This window comes from Oryzias melastigma, linkage group LG21 (assembly GCF_002922805.2).
Source record: "Oryzias melastigma strain HK-1 linkage group LG21, ASM292280v2, whole genome shotgun sequence".
Taxonomy (NCBI): Eukaryota; Metazoa; Chordata; class Actinopteri; order Beloniformes; family Adrianichthyidae; genus Oryzias; species Oryzias melastigma.
In genome coordinates, this window is record NC_050532.1 from 18,756,129 (window position 1) to 18,775,803 (window position 19,675).

The 19,675-nt window shown below is 36.5% G+C and overlaps 1 protein-coding gene across 2 annotated transcripts in view; it reads left to right on the plus strand.

The window, feature by feature from the left end:
• The window catches only part of LOC112154716 (glutamate decarboxylase 1), a 15,461-nt gene extending 2,368 nt beyond the window's left edge, over positions 1-13,093 (plus strand). For both annotated transcript variants that reach the window (XM_036217541.1, XM_024285844.2), the window contains exons 3-17: positions 1,283-1,345; positions 2,063-2,218; positions 2,360-2,602; positions 2,684-2,774; positions 4,509-4,621; positions 6,455-6,570; positions 6,704-6,783; positions 6,867-6,921; positions 7,037-7,153; positions 7,244-7,308; positions 8,613-8,691; positions 8,777-8,926; positions 9,006-9,113; positions 9,277-9,366; positions 10,789-13,093. In XM_036217541.1, coding sequence (XP_036073434.1) covers positions 1,283-1,345; positions 2,063-2,218; positions 2,360-2,602; positions 2,684-2,774; positions 4,509-4,621; positions 6,455-6,570; positions 6,704-6,783; positions 6,867-6,921; positions 7,037-7,153; positions 7,244-7,308; positions 8,613-8,691; positions 8,777-8,926; positions 9,006-9,113; positions 9,277-9,366; positions 10,789-10,962 — 1,700 coding nt within the window. In that variant the 3' untranslated portion in view covers positions 10,963-13,093. The remainder of the gene's footprint in view (positions 1-1,282; positions 1,346-2,062; positions 2,219-2,359; positions 2,603-2,683; positions 2,775-4,508; positions 4,622-6,454; positions 6,571-6,703; positions 6,784-6,866; positions 6,922-7,036; positions 7,154-7,243; positions 7,309-8,612; positions 8,692-8,776; positions 8,927-9,005; positions 9,114-9,276; positions 9,367-10,788) is intronic.
• The last annotated feature ends 6,582 nt before the right edge of the window (positions 13,094-19,675 follow it).

Here is a 19,675-nt window from a genome sequence, read left to right on the forward strand (position 1 = left end):
TTACGCGCACGGACCTCCATGCAGAAGGATGCTGCTGACAACAGTACTCTCAAGACAGGACCGATTCTTCTTATTCTGATCTGATCCTGATTTATCTTATTCAGATCCTTATTCTTATCCAGATTTGTATTCTTATTCTATACTAATATCATCATTTTTATTCTTATTCTCATTTTCTTATTCCCATTATTACTATTCACATTATTTTTCCTATTCTTTTTCGAATTATTTTATTCTCCTCATTATTCCTATATTTATTCTTTTTAACCAAAAGAATTACTTAAAAAATCAATGTCCTGCTCTGCGTGGACCTATATTGCGGTGCGTAAAAACAAGAGAGAATTGCCCCCCATAAGAACATGTTAATTCAGCCATAATAAATAGACTCTAATGGCACTCTAGAGCCCTGTAGCCTTTAAGTGGAGACCACTGAGCGACCACAATCCTTTCATTGTCCACCTTGAGCAGAAAAAGCCCGATTCTGCCGTAGAAAGGAGGTCAGGAATCAGGTAAAAGCACCAAATAAAGGAATAAGAGACAGGAGGGGGTGATGATGGAAAAAAAACATAACGTTTCATGCACTTTCAGTAGAATCTATTTTATATTTTTTTGTCTTTTATTTAAAGGAGTATAGCTGAAGGCGGTGGTGGTGAAGTGGCGCTTGTCTGATGAATAGCAATATTTAGACCGTGTCAGGCCTCTCTTCTCCGAACGCACCAGTGTGTCTTTTTCTCTTTGTTTCCCTGCTTTCAGCAGCGGGGGTTGGAGGGAAGGAGCTCTTGAAGTGCGTTTAGTGCGCTGAGCAGTGAGGCCAATGATGTGTCTAATGATCCAAAGCAAGGGTTAAATTGGGAAGTGGGAATAGGACTGATCACCTCCTCCTCCTGCTGCTGCTGCTGCTTTTTTCTCTTCACTCTTCTTCTATCCAACCCCTCCTCCTTTCACCTTCTAAATTGCTGCTTTTGATGCTTTTGCCTCCTATTCATGGTACCCCCACCCTCCCTCCCCATCATCCTGGAAACCCTTGATAAGGCAGAGATTCTGTATCTGTCAGCGGCCAGCCGGCTCCTGTCTGGAGGTGCTCGCGTTTAAACCAGCATCTTTTCACTCAATTAGATCTTCAGGCTGGCGTGTTTTTTCCCCCCAAAAGCCTTATTAATTTGGGTCATAAAAGCACAATGCACGCACATCCACGGTGCTGGTGGATGTTGAACGCTCCAGCATTCAAAAACACCCTTCGCTGATCTTTTCTTTTTCCTTCTTTGTCCTAAAATGCTTTCAGGTTATGATGCGTGGTGTGGAGTTGCGCATGGATGTACTAGAAAACTGGGGATGAAAATATGTGGTAAGTTTGACTTGTTTATCAGAAGGAAAACACCCAAGCGGGAAGTGAGGCTTTGCGGCCTGCGCGTCTCCATGCGCGTTTTTTAAAACAAAAATGTGATTTTTAATGAAAAAAATGTGTTTGCAATAAACAAATAATAACAAACATTATTCACTTTCTTCAGTTCACTTCATCTGAGCTCCAATAATAAATGTCTTCCAGTCTGTTTTTTTTATTGGATTTTTTTCGTGCGTCAAACTAACAAAGCGGGATTTGGGCATGAATTTTACGCATCAGTGCGCAGCGTTTGACTGTTGTGTTTTTTCGTAATTTAAATGCAAAATACAGTGGAAGCAAGCGCAAAACAAATGTTTATTATTGTTGAGTCAATATTTTGGATCTGGCTTTAATTTTTTTCTCAAAATTTGCGCTAAATTTACAGTTTTTTTTAATGTGAGGTTGGAGCTAAAAGACCTTACATGAGACAGAAAATAAATGAAAGTTACAACTGTTTATGCCTTCACTGGTCTGTGCTGGACTGGAATCCCCCCACCCTCCACCTCCCCGCATTAACAGGATAGGATGGGTCTCACGGGTTACAGTGCAGATCCACAGAGAGCAGAGAGACGAGATAAATGGGAGAAGAGGGAGAGTGTCACAGAGAAAAAGCTGCAGCTCTCATCATGTTTGGCAGCTGTAAGCACCCTCCGGACTCATCTCCTTCTTGTAATCGTTTAGGGTTCTTGCAGAAGAACGACAGCCTGGAGGAGAGGAGCAGGATTGTGAGTTTCCTGAAGGAGCGCACAGCCTCGAACCTGCTGTCCTGCGACAACATGGAAGGAGACGCGCGTTTCAGGCGGACAGAAACCGACTTCTCCAACCTGTTTGCAAGAGGTCAGGTCATTTTTTTCAGATTAGAATAAAATCTGGTAATTAGTGAACTTAAAGGTGTTTTAAGACATCTTGAAGGATGATTTTAGAGTTTGTTTAACAATTAAATAACTAATTTTGACAAGAAAACGTTATATTTTATAGATTTGCTACCTGCCAAAAATGGAGAGGAGGTCACCTTGCAGTTTCTGCTGGAAATTGTGGAAATCCTCACCAGCTACGTACGCAAAACGTTTGACAGATCCACTAAGGTACTTGACTTCCATCACCCCCACCAGCTGCTGGAGGGCATAGAAGGCTTCAACCTGGAGCTCTCTGATCAGCCCGAGTCTCTGGAGCAGATCCTGGTGGACTGCAGAGACACCCTGAAATATGGAGTGAGAACAGGTAAAAGAGCTCCACCACCAGCTATGAATAGTCTCTCATACTCCTCAATGATTTAATCTGTTGTTTTTTCACCCATTTCAGGTCACCCAAGGTTCTTTAACCAGCTGTCCACTGGATTAGACATCGTGGGGTTGGCAGGAGAGTGGCTCACTTCCACAGCCAACACTAACATGTGAGTGTGGGAGACGTCACCTTTTATTTGCTCTCATTTGTTTTCCAATGGTCTATGAAGAGGCCAGGCTTTTAGCTTGAGCAATACTTGAAGTGACGTACAGTAATTACTGTCTTTGGCTGCGAAAAGCCCAGCCAGCTCTAATAGTCCGTCAATCAAGCAAGAAAAATAAGGGCCGAAAAAGAGGATGATTGTTCAGCTACACTTCAGTGTTGTCAATAGTGGCTATACACTTAAAGGAGGTGGTTTTTCAGCCCTGCAGGCGGCCCAAATTACATATTGATTAGCATTTGTGGTTTACATGGTGTCTTTGTTTCATGTTATGTGAGTTGCTGTGATGTAACAGTGTCACAAAAGAGACGGGAGCCCTTTCTCCTCTGACCATCAGCAGGACTAAGCCGGAGCTCAGCCGATTTAGAGAAATCTGTTACAGCTGAACCTCCAGTGCTTTAAATTTTCAGTTATAACTATTGATTGGAGGGTTCATAATCCAACTGTTTGGGAAATAGCCGTAATTCAAGTCACTGTTCTCTTATGTGTGCAGGAATCAACAGAGAAAAGTTGTTTTATGGATCTGCATTCAGATAATATTCTTATCTCTTTTCAACCAGTGAATTCATAACTTTTGGTTAAAAGCAGAAGAACAGTTAATTTGGATTTTCCATGTTGTTTCAATTCTGAAAGACAGTTTATTGCATGAATTTTAATTTTTTTTGTTCAGAAACTATTTCAAAACATAATAGACACTTATAAAAAAAACATGATCTTTGCATATTATGTCTGCGCTTTATGCTTCCGAACGGAGATTGCCTCCAGCAGGTTCTGAAGATGATTTTAGAGTTTATTTACATGAACTAAGTGATGCTTGATTCAACCAATCAATAAACTTCCAATAAAGAATTTCACTGGCCTTTTAAAGTAAAGATCATTTAATCCTAAACTGAGAGCCTCGAATGTTTGAAAAGAAGTCATCTCCATCTATGGGACAGACTTCCATAGAGCACAGCTACTGCCAATTTACCGTTATTAATTACTCCATCACCCCTAATTATCCCTGGCAGATATTGACTGACACTAATACACTGACGGTCCCATCCAGGTCTTGCGTAATCGGACGCTGTGAGCTTTGTCTGCACGAGTAAAATTAATGTGAGGTGGCATCCGGATTGTTTTTGGTTTATTCTCTTCCCGAGTGTGTGTGCTCGCCATTCTGTGAGGGACAATACGGATGTTCTTCAGACGGTCTTTGCATAAGTGAAGAACAGTTTGACAAATGCTTGTGTGGAGAAGATGGATGAGTCTGGCTGCACTCACTTCAGATGTTGCAGAAAGGCTTTAATTTACTTAAAGATTATGCATTCTTTAGTAGGAAAAGGATTTAAGATTAGATTTTAAATAACAACCTCAGTAAGTTTATTTGTCATTATCAACTGTGCTTTTATTTAAGATTGGGTCTTAAAATTGGGTAAAATAGTACCAGATTTTTAGCTGATATTGTAGAGCTTTTTTCACCTTTTTTTGCTTTTGTATTCATTTTATGCTATGAAATGCATAGAAAGGATAAAAACTCTGTCTGAGTGAGCAATCAGTTTATTCAACTTGAGTAAAATGTGCATACAGATGTCTAACTCTGAAATTATTTACTATTCCAGATGATAAAAATGTTGCTAGTTTTTTTTTTTTTTCTTTTTAGTTGTTTAAATGTTTTTTTTTTTTTTTTGCTGTCCCCTCCAGGTTTACTTATGAGATCGCCCCAGTTTTTGTGCTGATGGAACAGCTGACGCTCAAAAAAATGAGAGAGATCATCGGTTGGCCAAACGGAGAGGGCGATGGGATATTTTCTCCAGGTAAAAAACGCCCTCTGTGTTCTCAGCACAAAGATAAATTAAGTTCAGTCATTTATCAAAACATGTAATGTTCTAAAAAGAAACTGAGATGTGAGTGAAGTCATGCAGTAACAGTTACAGGCAAAAAGGAAAGAGCTGATTACCTGGATCAGGTGTGTTTAGCCAATAAGAAACTTCAATAGCAGATCGGTTGGAAAACATGGAGGATATCAGTCCTTAAGGCCTGGATTTGGACACTCCTGCACTAAAGTGTTCCTAAGTGTGAATGTGTGTACCCCAAGTTTGCCCAACAGTATCTAGCAAACCTGTGACCCCCAAAAGGGATATAATGGGTTAAAGGAGCAGATCATTAATCCCTGGAACGTGTTACAATTCCAAACCATGGCAAAATCATGAAGTAACTGTCAGAAAAAAACATAGCAACCATTAGACTTTTTGAATGTCTGAATCTGATAAATATGTTTTGCTAATTTCTATTGAACTGCTCGAAACTAAATGTGGCATTTTTCTTAGCAACCATTGTTTACACTTCATCTCAGGTTACGGAGAAGACTACATTATGACATTTAGTTGCAGTTATGTGTCATCTGGGTGAATTTTGTGAGTATCTTATTGAAGGTGCAACACTTTTAAAACAAAATGTATTTTTGTTTCAACTATTTTTTTCCTTTTTTCTGATGTGGTCACCAAATTATTTTCGTGCAAATTTACCTGTCAAATTAATCGAGCAACTTCATTCTTAAGGGGTCAAAATTTGTACATTTGGGTGTGAAAAAGTGAATTAAATTGACAGGTTAGGAGGTCACAAATGTAAAAAAATATAGACTTATCGGTTGTATCCAAAGCTGACATTGATTTACTGTGATATGAGGTTTGTTTTTGGTGTTTTTTTTGTCCAAATGAAACAAAAACGAAGTCTTCAGACTCACAATCAAATTTGAAACTTCAATGTTAAATCCTGAAGTACTATCGCCGGGGGATTTTCACCCAAGCAAAAAATATTTACATAATTTTCAATTTGTTACATTTTTTGGAGTGTCATGGGTCCCTGGGTAAAGTCCCAGGAATGGGTGGACCAAAGTTTCTTTTTTTTTTCAAATTCCTAATTTTTCAGTAATCTTTGAGCATGTTTTTAGGATTTTCCTATGTTTTTATTTTTCATTTTATTTATCCCACTGTTGTTAATACAAGAAAACGACTCTAATTGATCACGTGTTGTCATATTTTTATCTAGTTTTCATGAGAAACACTTTTTATTGGATATTTTTTTATTAGTTAAAAATTACCCGACAAAAGTGATGGTGTAACTTTTCATAGTAAAAGTGTTCTAAAGTTATGCCCAATTTTTCAGTTGTGTCTATTATGACTTAAGCTTTTATTCATGGCGTGTTCAGACTCAAAGCAGGAGATGTTTGTTCTTCTAAAGTTGAAGTACGATTGTGCTGAATGAGTGATATACTGTGACGGGATCAGTCGTAAAAATGGACTGTCGACATCCGGAAATATTTCCTGTTATCCTCCATCCATCTATCAGATTAAAATGCTAAACACCCCACAAGCACTTCCTGTTTTGTCTTCCTTCTCCTCTACAGCCACAAATAGCTAATCCTTGTGTCAGTCATGTGGGTTTCCCCCCATCAGCTGTTTTCTAAAAGATAAAATGTAAAATGTTTGAAGACTTTCTCGACTTTTCACTTCAGGTTGTTATAAATGTTATTTTACAGCCTTGAAAAGATAAATTAGACAAAAACATTGAGAAATCTCAAAAAGTTAGCTTAAATGAGCACAAAGCTCCAAACAAAAGCATTAAATTCTTTCTTTCTGCTCTTTCAGGAGGTGCCATTTCCAACATGTACAGTGTGATGGTTGCCAGGTACAAGTTCTTCCCTGAAGTGAAGACCAAAGGCATGGCGGCGGCCCCTCGGCTGGTCCTCTTCACCTCAGAGCATGTTGGTGCAACACTTTCACTCCTTTTCCCGTCATATCCTCTCCCATTTACATGAAGTTAGAAAATCAATACACATTTCCTCGGTGCAAGTAGTTCACACCTAATTTGTCGCCGATGATCTTCTGCTCCTGCAGAGCCACTACTCCATCAAGAAAGCCAGTGCAGCTCTGGGCTTTGGAACAGAGAACCTGATCCTGTTGAGCACAGATGAGAAGTATGCTGCAGTTTAGCTGCATGCTAATGATCTGGAAAAAAAGCATCACATTTGTGGGATGACTGGTCTTTTCTTCTCACCAGAGGGAGAGTCATTCCTGCTGATTTGGAAGCCAAAGTAATCAAGGCCAAGCAAAAGGTAGAATTAAATTAGCTTATTTTCCTACTCTACTTCCTGTTTTTTTTCTCAACTTTTAGATATAAATTTACTACTCTGAGGCATCTACTTCCACTGCACTTTTTTCCCCTTCCAGGGATACGTTCCTTTGTTTGTGAACGCCACAGCCGGTACCACCGTCTACGGAGCCTTTGACCCCATCAATGAAATCGCAGACATCTGTGAAAAGTACAACATATGGCTTCACGTGGATGTAAGAGCACGATAATGACCTCCAGTTAATACGCTTTTTTATTACTGGTGAGCGATTCAGATCAATATTGAATGGTTGTGTGGTGTGCAGGGAGCATGGGGAGGAGGTTTGCTGATGTCCAGGAAGCACAAGCACAAGCTGGATGGAGTACACAGGTAAAGGAATGAAATGATAGGAGGAGAGTCAGAGTGGAGAAGCAGAATGGGCAAAACAAAAAACAACACAAGTAGTTGAATTTGGTGGAGTTTGCTCAAAATTTACTGTTACTTATTTACCTTTTTACCTATATATATTTACTCTGATATTCGTTGAGCTGCAATCATACTATCAATTGTTGTATTTCTTGAGCTGCCATGATAAGAGAATTTCTCCCTGTGAGATAAAATAAAGTTCAATTCAATTTAATAATTTATTTTTTTTAATTTTCATCTAAATTCCTTTTTACTGTGACGGTAAAGTCTCCTGCTCTGAAACACTGCATAACAAAAGCATAAATTCAAACATTTTTATGTCTTTTTTCAGGGTAAATTTGACCTAAATCAGCCATATCAAAAGCCAGTTATTCTAAGGAACCTAGTGATGCTTTCAAACTGTAAAATGTTACTCTAAAAGAGTATATTACTGACAAATTCCTGATTCAATTCCATTCATCAAGTCGGGTTTCTATTTATGCCACATTTTAATCCGGTCGGTTTCAATTTTCTTTGTTTTTTAATTTATTTTCCAAACCCAATTTTCCTGGTTGTGAGATAGACTTTTAATGATTTAAACAATAAAAACGTTTCTTGTGGCTCCACAATTTCAGTCAACACAAACCAGGAATCAGGAGATTGTTTGTATCATTGGGGAGTTTGGTAAATCTTAGCAGAAAAATGGTTTACTTTGACACGTTTTCCATCATAAATTACGACTGTTGATGGTTTGGAAGAAATCCTATAGAGGAGAAATTTTACTTCCTCACCAAAAAAAAAAACAAACACATTCTGAACAACACTGCAGTTCTGAGAACATTTTCAAATGTTTTTTTTCACCTCAAAAACAAAGTGCACAAAAGTATGGCTGGATGACTTTAGCGTGTAATAACTTTGACCAAACCGGCCAAGATTCAAAAGCAGAGACTGACCTTGTATTTTTCTAGAATGACTTGGTTTGAAATGATACAAAAACATTGAAATCTTCAAGAAATCCCTGCAAGAAGAAAGATGTAAAATGAGTTAAACATATATGCAGTAAATATAGTCATCAAAGCTTCTGTTAAAATGTTAACCAAGTGGATAAATACTTTTGCTGACAGAATAAATCTATAGATTTTAGTCAAAGATTTAGATTAATTGTTACTTTAGAATTCCAGTTTAGTCAGATATCATTTTCTTGCAAATCTGCAATTTCATTTCATTTTTTTATAAAAGACAAAAAAAAGCATCACAGAATTCTGATTTTTGCTGTCATCTTTTTGCAGGGCAAACTCAGTCACCTGGAATCCCCATAAGATGATGGGAGTGCCACTGCAGTGCTCTGCTATAATGGTCAGAGAGAGGGTGAGTGTGTTCTCCTCTCAACACCATCCCCTCACACAAACACTCCTCCATCACGTCCCCTCATCACTGTTTGTTTATTTCACAGGGATTATTACAAGGCTGTAACTCCATGTGCGCGGGCTACCTGTTTCAGCCAGACAAACAGTATGATGTGACGTACGACACAGGGGACAAGGCCATCCAGTGCGGGCGGCACGTTGATATCTTTAAGTTCTGGCTCATGTGGAAGGCAAAGGTGTGTATCGGTACTCCAGGGTCGATCGCTGCAGGAGTATTTTTGAGAGTAACAGCTCTAATTTCTGTGGACTCGACAGGGAACTGTTGGATTCGAGCAGCATATTGACAAGTGCTTGGACCTGTCAGCGTACCTCTACAGCAAAATAAAAGACAGAGAGGGCTTTGAGATGGTGTTCAGCGGGGAGGTGAGTTCATAGAAAAGGTTTTTAACCCAGTTACTCTGTTCTATTTTAAGTTGGTCTATTAGGAATAGTCTTTGTTGCTGATATGACCATAAAGAGAAAACTAGTTCAAGTTACTTTATTTAGGGTTAGCCAGCTCATAAGTGAAATGCTTTTCTCTCATCAGCCGCAGCACACAAACGTCTGCTTCTGGTACATTCCACCCAGCCTACGTGGCATGCCTGATGGCAAAGAGAGGCGGGAGAGGCTCCATAAGGTAAAGATTCGTGTTCTCTCAAAGAGTTGTTACTAGTTCTTCTCTTTTCCTGATCTGAGGTTGAATACTTTTGGTTTTGATAATCTGCTTTTATTTGTGAAGGACTGGGAGCAAATCTTAACTTTGAGCTAAACAAGTTAAATCTTGTAGGTCTGAAAACTTTGGTGTTGTAGTTTGTTTATTAGAACCCAGATGTGGTTAACCTGAAAGCAGACATACTAAGGACAGGAAGTACAGGAAGTAACCTGTGCATTTCAAAGAGAAAAACATGCTTGAAGCAAAAAAAAAAAAAAGAAAAAAAAAGGAAGAAATGCAAATCAGGAAAACTTTTGAAAGTAAGGAAATATATACTACTTAAATGACAAGTGTGTCTAATATTTTTCTGATAGTCCAAATAGTTAGAGGACTGCATACTTGCACTGTGTAAAAGAAGTCAAAGAAGCAAAAAAATATGGATGAAACATTTATTTTATTTTGAAGGCAATTTTCTAAAACTGTGATCATTGTTATCTTGATTGGAGATGATGTCATCTACCACTTTCTTCATCAAAAATGAGTGGATAAACCAGCCTGACAGTGCTTAGAACCATTCACTGTATATGAGAACTGAACTGAGTGGCCCCTCCCCTGTGGCGTTCCAAACAGGAAGTACCTGCTGGCTCCAATAAGCCAAAATTCCATAGACTTCTATTAAGAAATAAACTGCAAACATTTGATTGATAGATTTTGTGTAACACACCTTCAAATGTTAGGGGTTTGGACTTCCAACAAGCTAATGCCTGATTGGCGAGAATGGTTGCCATGGAAACGTTGACTCAGACTGCTCACTGACGTCGTCTGGCTCTAACATGACAGCGTCCATATTACGGGAAAAAATGGCGACTCAATTGACTTCATTTGGTTGGAGCCAGAGGTAAGTTGCTTTTAATGGGTGACATCACACTCACTCAGTCCAGTTCTCATATAGAGTCAATGTTTGGGAACACAACCATCAGAAAATAGAATTTTGGCTAAGAAGAGTTAGAATCTTAATTATTAAATGGCTTGATTAAGTTAAAAAAATGAAGATATAATCAGAGAGAGTTCATTTCTGTTGTATGTATTATGTTTAAATTCATGGGCTTAATAGATGCTTGGCTAACAAGTCACCTGGTGGTTCTTTGGGGACTTGACCTGGGTTCATGTACTTTTATTTATAGACCTGCCTTGAACTAATTAAGTGGCTGTCCTCTGCTGCAAACCAAGGTTTATTTTTTTCTTTCTGTTCAGTACTTAGGGTTTGATCGGCTCTTTAAAGATGTAAAGAAACTAAGAAGAGTACTTATTGAAACATAAAGCTGTCCTTAGATTTAATACAAAGTAATCCTAAACAGAATTTGAAGTTTGGATGTTGGAGCAAATATTTGACTGATAACTCTTCAGGTGGCCCCAAAGATCAAGGCACTGATGATGGAGTCAGGAACTACGATGGTGGGTTACCAGCCACAGGGAGACAAGGTCAACTTCTTCCGCATGGTCATCTCTAATCCTGCCGCCACCCGGTCAGACATCGACTTCCTGATTGACGAGATCGAGCGACTGGGGCATGAATTATAAAACCTTTGTTCAATTCCTCAAAGCCTTGAGTTTAGCTTAATGTTCCCTTTGTCTGATGCCTGCAGGTCTTTTCAGGTAATGCACAAACAATAGTAACACACCCTGAATGTTTCTATGTCTACTGTCTTATGCAGCAGTGATGTTTAATGACTACATTTGCACACATGATTGTTTCAAAAAGAAGACTAATCATAATAGTATTTTTGCTGAAACATTTACCAAATGGAAAAAGATGGAGGGAAATTAGGAGTCATTCCATGTAAACAATCCTGTTTTCAAAAAAATAGACATATTGTCCAAACAAAAACAATAAAAAATAAAATCTACAAACACACATTTAGTAATATATTCTACATTTCATATCAGACTTAAAAACTATTTTTTAATACAGTTTTGGCTTTAATGGCTCAACATTATCAACATTTTTAAATGGTGTAGATGATCTAACCCTGATGGGGCATATATAAACTAAATAGTTGAGGTCCAAGAATTAAACCCTGGGGGACTCCACATACAACAACAATAGGTTTAAATGTTTGATCATAGACTAGGGTTTGTACTGCACTCTATTTTGGTCTGTAATTGTTTATTGTTGTAAGACCTGGGTTACTTTTCTGAAGAATTTACCAATTACAGTTTTGAGGGAGTCGTGGGGTACTTTTTCCTCATCCCTGGAAGCCCCCGCCTGGGTCCTCCTGGTACTGCAGCTTCATTCCACAGTACAAAAAGATTGATTAATGATTCCAAAATGGTCCCTCAGGAGTGAGTGTCCATTACGTCTTCAAAACATTTTTAGGAGAGGGGGTGAGTGTGTTTGTCTGTGTGTGGGGGGATAAACTGGCAATTTGCCAGTGTACCCCGACTTTTGCCCTGAGGTAATAGGGAAAGACTCAACCCTCATGCATAGAACAACACAGGAATCAAAGATGGATAGTCGTACGTGAGCTGAAGTATTTAACTAAGTCAGAATAATGTGATACTTCTTAAAAAACTCATAAAATCACAGTACTATATGTATATTTTTTGGAAACAGGGTTGTCATCAGAAGAACAGCTGAAAATCCTGTAAATAGCTGCTTTGAAAATATCATTGTGCATTAAAATAAAAATAAAAAAACACTAAGCCACTTTTTCACAATTAAGATAGCACATTTAAAAGAAAAAACCTTTTAGCACATACAGCATAAATCAGAATCTATTATATGTGATAATAAATATGTGTAATTATCAAGACAAATTCATCACAACAGGATAGCTTTAGAAATACAGCAAAGGTGTTTTTAGACTTTGTGTAGATTGTGTATAGTATTGTTATATTGCCTTTGTGCCAAATGTGTCCTAGTTGTACAGTGAACAAATAATTTATGTAAATTGATCATACAGTTTATTAAGTAATAGATTGTCGAATCAATTTTTACTGAGAGTCTATTTATCTGCCGTTCTGTTCCATTTGTAATGTGTTCCTCCTCTTCGGAAACTCTACTGTGTCATCTCACAATCTTTTAATTAACAGTCTTTTTGTGCGTTTGTAAACCAAAGAAAGGTTTAGACACAATATTACCGAACATATAACTGGATCGTGTTCTCTTTTGTGAACAGATTCATGTATTTATATGAGAACGCTTAATATGCTGCCTTTGAACGTTTGTGCAATCTATGTTGTGTGCGGCGTTATTGTGATTTGCTGATTGAATGTTGTCAAAATTACTACAAGATAAGAGGTGTGGCTGCTGCTGCTGCCAAGAGTATAATAATGAGAAAAAGCACAATGCTAAATCATGCACATGGGCAGCTTTTATTCTGGAGATATATGATTGTCTGTATTATAATACGTGAAGTGAAGTAAAGTTATAATATGCAAGGTTTTTTTTTTTTTTGGCATCACACGCTTCATCTTTAAGCATTTTGCCTGAACAAATAAATGCACAGTGTTTGTTATCGTATTGAAATTTATTCAACAACTACATTCCTGAATTAGTGGGAAAACGTTCCCTTGTCGTCTTTAAATGTAAGCACTTTACTGGACCTATTATATGATTGTACCCTCAATAAAGTATGAGCAGAAGAACCCCTGCAGACATGTTTTGTAGTATGTGAAGATGTTTAAATAAATGCATGTAAAGGCGTTTTGACGACAGTATTTTGAAATTTTGTCGAGACTCAGGAAGAGAACCAAAATTGAGTTGTTGATATTTTTCCTTAACTGCAGATGTGTCATTTTCTTATTTGTCTTGTGTCTTAAGTGCTTCACATTCCAATCAAAACAAAAAATAGAGATAATGACTCTCAATACAGTGTGTGGGGAGGACTGATCACTCTGACAAGATGAAACATAAAAATGAATAAATAGGGGCAGAAAGAAGAAATAAATATTGTTTTTTCAACACAAACATTTATAGAACTTTAATTTCTATGACTGATTCTGAAATTATAGCATCAACTCACAATTATCTCAACGCTGCAGTCTTTTTGCACAAATTGTGACCTGGATCATCAGTTTCATACTCACTTGACATTTAAGATCTTTTCAATTTTTAAAAAAATAAATGTATTGTTTACTACACTAAGTTCTCCTTTTACGGTAATATTTTTCCATCTGTTTGGCCTTGAATTTGTTTCCATTATAGACTGTAGAAACTTGCTCATTTTCAAACATTATCTTAATATTTACTAGTAATCTTTACATAATTTTCAACCAAATTAAATCAGTGAAATCAATTAACTTAATACCCTTAAACGTGACGAATATTGGATTTAATAGATTTAGGAGTTAGTTGTTCTCAATAGCTTTTATTTGTGGAATAATTATTGCCTGTGTGTAAGTTTTAAATTTGTATCTCCAAATTGACAAATCAGTCAAAGAAGAAAGTTATAAATAGGTAATTTGAGAACGATGCAAAATTACTACGAAAATATTGACAATTACAAAAGTGTTTTATTATTATTATTTCCGTATCTAGGAGTCATAAATCAGAACTATTTGAAAGGTATTCTAAACATGTCAAAGCACCATATGAAAAAGGACCCAGAGGGAGTTTATTTTAATAAATAAATAAGAATAAAAAATGAGTATTTTTTTCTTTAGCATAGCTGCAGTACACAATTCAGCCACTAAATGTAACTCAGTTTTGCATAATTTCCATAAACGGCTTAACTTCCAAACTTTTTCTAGCATTGAAGTTCAAGATTACTCAGATTTTTCTGTAGTCTAATAATAATCCACACAAGAATATTTACAAAAAAAAAAAAAAAAACACACAACAGCAATATATGCGTATACATACTGAAATATTTTTAACAGTTTGAATATCTCCCTATCAGGCTGATTTTGAGATACATGGACTATAAAACATACTGCATATGAAATTCCTATAACAGAAAAAAGGCATCAGATTGGGTTAGAAATAACTTTTTTGTTTCTTAAATTTGTTAGGCTCTGAAATTGGGTTTTAATTTGGGCTGAGAAAATTGAGATGGTAAAGACCTTAAATTATTAAAAAACAAAAACAAAAATTGCATATCATTTTGTATATTTTGTGGTTGTTATTTTAAAATCAAACTGAGGAATTTTCAGTTACAGAATCATTATCTAACATGGGTGTATAAATGGACACGTTTTCTATCCAAATATTTTTTATCCACTTATTTTCCTGGTTGTCTTTCCAATCCATTCATCTGCTGCTATCCATTGGTCTGATTAATCACCCCAGAGGGACATTTTATTGGCTGATCATCTCACAGCTGAGATTTCTCCTGCACCCCTTGCCAATCCCTTCATTTCTCTGCTCCCCCTTTTATCGTAAAATGCATTCAGCTGTGATCTTTTAACATTTTTTTCTCCTCCGTACAGCCCATTTCAAGGATCTGCCTGGCTGTGTTTTATTTCGACACAGTCACAGAAAGATCGACCGTTTGAGCATCTCCCCGCCCTTCCTCCACCAGACAGATGGTATTTCTTTGTTTCATGCTTCAGTGCGGTGATCATTACAGACCTGATGTCAATGCTGCTTTGTGAATTTACAAGGAACAGAGAATTAAAGGAATAACCACTTAAAAATTAACTTTATACCCAATGTCACCTTTACCAAAAGGGATTATTTTCTTACTTTGCTTCAAGGTCAGCCGTACCTCCAAGGTTAACATCCAAAAAGCAAAATGAAGAGGGGAATGGAGGCAGGTGGTGGCGATAACATGTAATGATTAAATGCAAATGAAACCGACCTGGTTTCTGTCACACTCTGGTGACTATAGGCATGAATGAATGTTCAATAATCAGTCAGCTCGTACTATCAGAATGTGTGTCCATAATGTAAAAGCAAGATCATTTAAACAGTCAAACACATTTTAAAAACAAAAAACTAAATTATGAAAGGCAAGAATTGTTTCCAATTCAAATGTATTTAAACTCTTTAAATAGTGTAAAACATAGTGCAGATGGAAGATTTTGGAAAAGCTGAGCATTTATAGATTGCTTCAAATGTTGAAGGAAAAAAAATCTCCAAAGAAAGATGTTTTATTAGAGTCAGGGCAAACTTACAACACCTCTCTGATGGCAAATTTACGAAACCCTGGACATGACATTAAAAAATAAAATATTTTTATCCTCAAATTAGGATTTTCTTTGCACAAAATTAGCATTTTCATACATAAAATGTTTATGTGCACGAGTTAGCATTTTGTGCGCACCAGATATTAAATTGGGAAGAAAAAATAATAGCCTAACTTGAGCGCCCAAGCTAGCATTTTGTGCTCATAAATTAGCATCTTGTTTGCAAAAATTAGAATTTGAGAACACAGATTGTTATTATGGGCTCACAAAATTCTAACTTGCGAACAAAAGAAAGTAACAAGTTAGCATTTTGTGCGCACAAAATAGCATTTTGGGAGCACAAATTAGTATTTCATGCACATGAAATTCTAACTTGTGCACAAAAGAAAGTCACTTGTATGCACAAGTTAGCATTTTGTGCATACAACTTAGTAAACTATCTTGTGCCAATGTAAGTTAGCATTTTGTTTGCACAAGTTAGCATTGGTGTGCACAAGACATTAACTTATGAAGAAAAAATAGTAGCCTAACTTGTGCGCAGAAGCTAGCATTTTGTGCTCACAAATTAGCATCTTGTTAGCACAAGTTAGCAGTTTTAGCGCACAAATTAGTATTCTGTGCACATAAAATTCTAACCTGTGCACAAAAGAAAGTAACTTGTGTACAAGTTAACATTTTGTGTGCACAAGTTAGCATTAGTGTACACAAGGTATTAACTTGTGAAGAAAAGATAGTAACCTAACTTGTGTGCACAAGCTTGCATTTTGTCCTCAGAAATTAGCATCTTGTCTGCAAAATTTATCCGTTTGAACGCACAAGTTAGTATTTTGTGCACACAAAATTCTAACTTGTGCACAAAAGACAGTAACCTGTGTGCACAAGTTAGCATTTTCTGTGTACAAGATACTAACTTGTGTGCACAAAATGCTAATTTTAGGGATTTTTTTTCATGTCCAGAGCTCCATGCATATTACGGTAGAAAAATGGACAGCAGGAAAAAAAGCTCAAACTTACTCCTGATTGTTCTGCTTTAGTATTAACTGGTTAGACCATTTATAGATAAATGTAAAAACAGTCTGAAAGTCCAAGTAGTGCATGCAGTTTCAAATGCCAACAAACTCATGAATCTGTTGATGTCTTTTTAAAAATTTCTGAACAATTTACACAAAAAAACTGAGCAAAATCTCCCCTAAAACAGCAGCAATACTTACTGTGCTTTTTTCACTCAATGTTACCCTGCTTTACAAAAAAAAAAATAATTTTTTTTCCAATTTTGTATAGGATTCTGCCAGAATAAAAATGAAAAACAACATAATTAGCTGCCGTTGTGTTAATTACCAGCATGATCAGAGGGAGAACATCACATTAGGTTACGGCGAGACGGAAAATGAGAGGCGGTGTTTTTGCAGCGGTGTCTGCAGGGTGGACTCAGACCGTGAAATGCTGAATGTCTGTCTCTGCACTCGCCTGCTCCCCCTCCATTTTGCACACAGGCTCACAGAGAAAGATTTCAGCCCCATTAAGCTGATCCAGCTGGAGGAAAAAAAAAAAAAAACATTCTGAGAACAGACTGCAACAAAGAAAAACAGTCATATCGAATTTGCACACCTTCGTTTATCTGCATATGTTGAGGCTGCAGAGAAACTTCTTTCTCACAACAGGGCAATCAGACGTCTTTTCTTTGTGAGCGGGTACATCTCGTCAGCTGTTCCCTAATATGCCAAATATATCTCCTGCCCCTGGGAATCACTGCCACATTAGCTTCCTGATAGATACTGACATCCCATAGTGAGAGGGAAGTCTAATGAAATGATGATGATGATGATAATATTGACTATGGGCTGCTCGCCAAGCCTTCCCTCTATTCTACCCTCACCACTCATGCAGTTCCTCTTTAAATCTGCTCCTATAATTGCTTTCACTTGTTAACATTTCAAAATTTGCATCCGTGTTCAGGTTTCTTTAAGTGTATCCCAATATGTGAAATAGTTCTCGTATATTTACACCAAACAGCCACTGTGTTTGACAAAAGAGTGATAACAGGATCAATTGTTGTACCTTCAGGCCTCTGTCTCCTGAGCTAATTATAATGGCTTACACTTATCTAAATAGCCTCCTGTTAATGGCTGCATGTCCGCAACCTGATTAATTGAGGTCCAGAATAAATTTTAAGCAGGAGATTGATTGTTTAAAGACTGCAGGTTGCCTGTCTTCATGGCAGCGGTGTAGAAAATCTAATGTGGCACTTAAAGCCTGTGGTCTTTGTTGATGTTTTTTACATCAGCCCTGGAGCAGCGACACTTACAGCTTACATCTGTGTTGTAATTGCTTTTTTCACAGCCTCACAACCCATGGGACCAGTTTCTTTCAAGTATTCTCTTCTTATTTCGAAGAAAGACAGTCAGCAAAAGTCGTTTTCTTCTGCTTGGGCAAGACTTTTGAAATGATCTTTAAAATCTAATTATTGGTATTTTACTGTTTTTTTTCCACTTTTAGTTAAATTTAAAATATTAGATCAAACATACAAACAAGCTGAACCAACTGACTTTGTTCTAAAATGATGTCTGCTATTGTCAGAGTAAAGAGGTCATGTATTGATGTACTCCTCATTACTTTGGACAGGACATCCATGGTAAAAATGTCAGAAGACGAGGACGCTGCACTTTTGTGAGGCTCTGGCTGTAAATTTCTTGCCGAAGTGTAAATCCTTGATAGCTGCTAAAGGAACGGCGATCACAAAGTCTTAAGGCGTCCCCAAGCTCCTGATGAAATATTGAGATTATTTATCTGACTCTTGAAAGAGAAACTGACTCTAAGAAAGTGTATTTCTAACAGTAGATCCAGAAATGTAAGAGTTTCTTGGAATCTTTTGATGTCATGTTCTGAACTCAAATTACAGACTATAAGTTTAAAGTTTACTTGTGTATTGATGGTTGAATTTAATGGAAAATATTATCACATATATTTTATATTTATAAAAATTAAAAACAAAATTACAGAAAATAAGTAACTTTCCAGCTGCAGATTGAAGATGTTTAGAGTTTGTGTTCTTCCTCAGTGTTCAATAACTATCTGCAACTTTATGACACATAGGCAAAAAGAACATTTATTGAGGCAGCCTTCTGCAGAGCCCCCAAAGGGACATTTTTTATTTTAGAAAAAACATTTCTAAAAAGTTTTTTTCCTGATTACTATGTCTCTTTAGGGTAGCATTCTGAATAGATGAGTGACATTTATTTTTTTATCTTAAATTTGAGACCATTTTATTTGAAATCATAATGACCTTTCATATATTGCTCCTTAAATAATCTCAGAAATGAATTTCCGTAATAAAAAAAAGGCTTGATTTGATTTTTTGGGTCTTATATTTAAGTGTATTGTGGTCCGGAAGATCCCACAAAACATATTTTAATAGAGTACCAAACATTTGTGCATGCTAAGCAGTTTACATAATATGTTGTAAAAATCTAGTTTTAAACAGAAGTTTTTAAATAAAACTTTTACCAAGTAAATACAATTAATGTGTCATGTAAAACATAAAATAACGCATAAATAAATAAATATATTCTAAATAAAATAAATGTCTCTTTCATAAACTGCAGCTCTGAACCACTTCTTAAAAAAACAATTTTTAATCTATTTATATTTATCTTTATTGCCTTTGTTCACCTTAAAGACAACTGTTCCAAAATTTTAGTACGCCATATAGAATCTCAAAAAGGTTTTCTATGCTTTTCTTTCTGTTCGATTACACAAAACAAACAAAAAAAGGATATTTCCAATCAAAAGTCGTGGTTTCATGAAGCTCCCTAAAAACTTTGTATATTATGTATGTTTTTAGAAATTTAGAGAAAATACACAAATGACAAAAAAAGACAAAAAAAAAAGACAACAACTATGAGAAATTGTTCTGTACTGACTAATTCATTTACTTTTAATAATCCAGATAGACAAAAAAGTATGAATAATGTTAAAAGTTCACACTTCTAATGAACACTCTGGATGTTTTGTTATAAATGTAAAAAGTGTGGTCATTGTTGGCATTATAAGTGTTAGGACAATAATCTTGTTTTTAAGAAACTGTTAAAATGTGACTTTAATTAAGATCAGGTTCATTTAACTGTTTAATAAACTGCGCTTCCTTGTGTTTCCTTTTAGTTGTTTG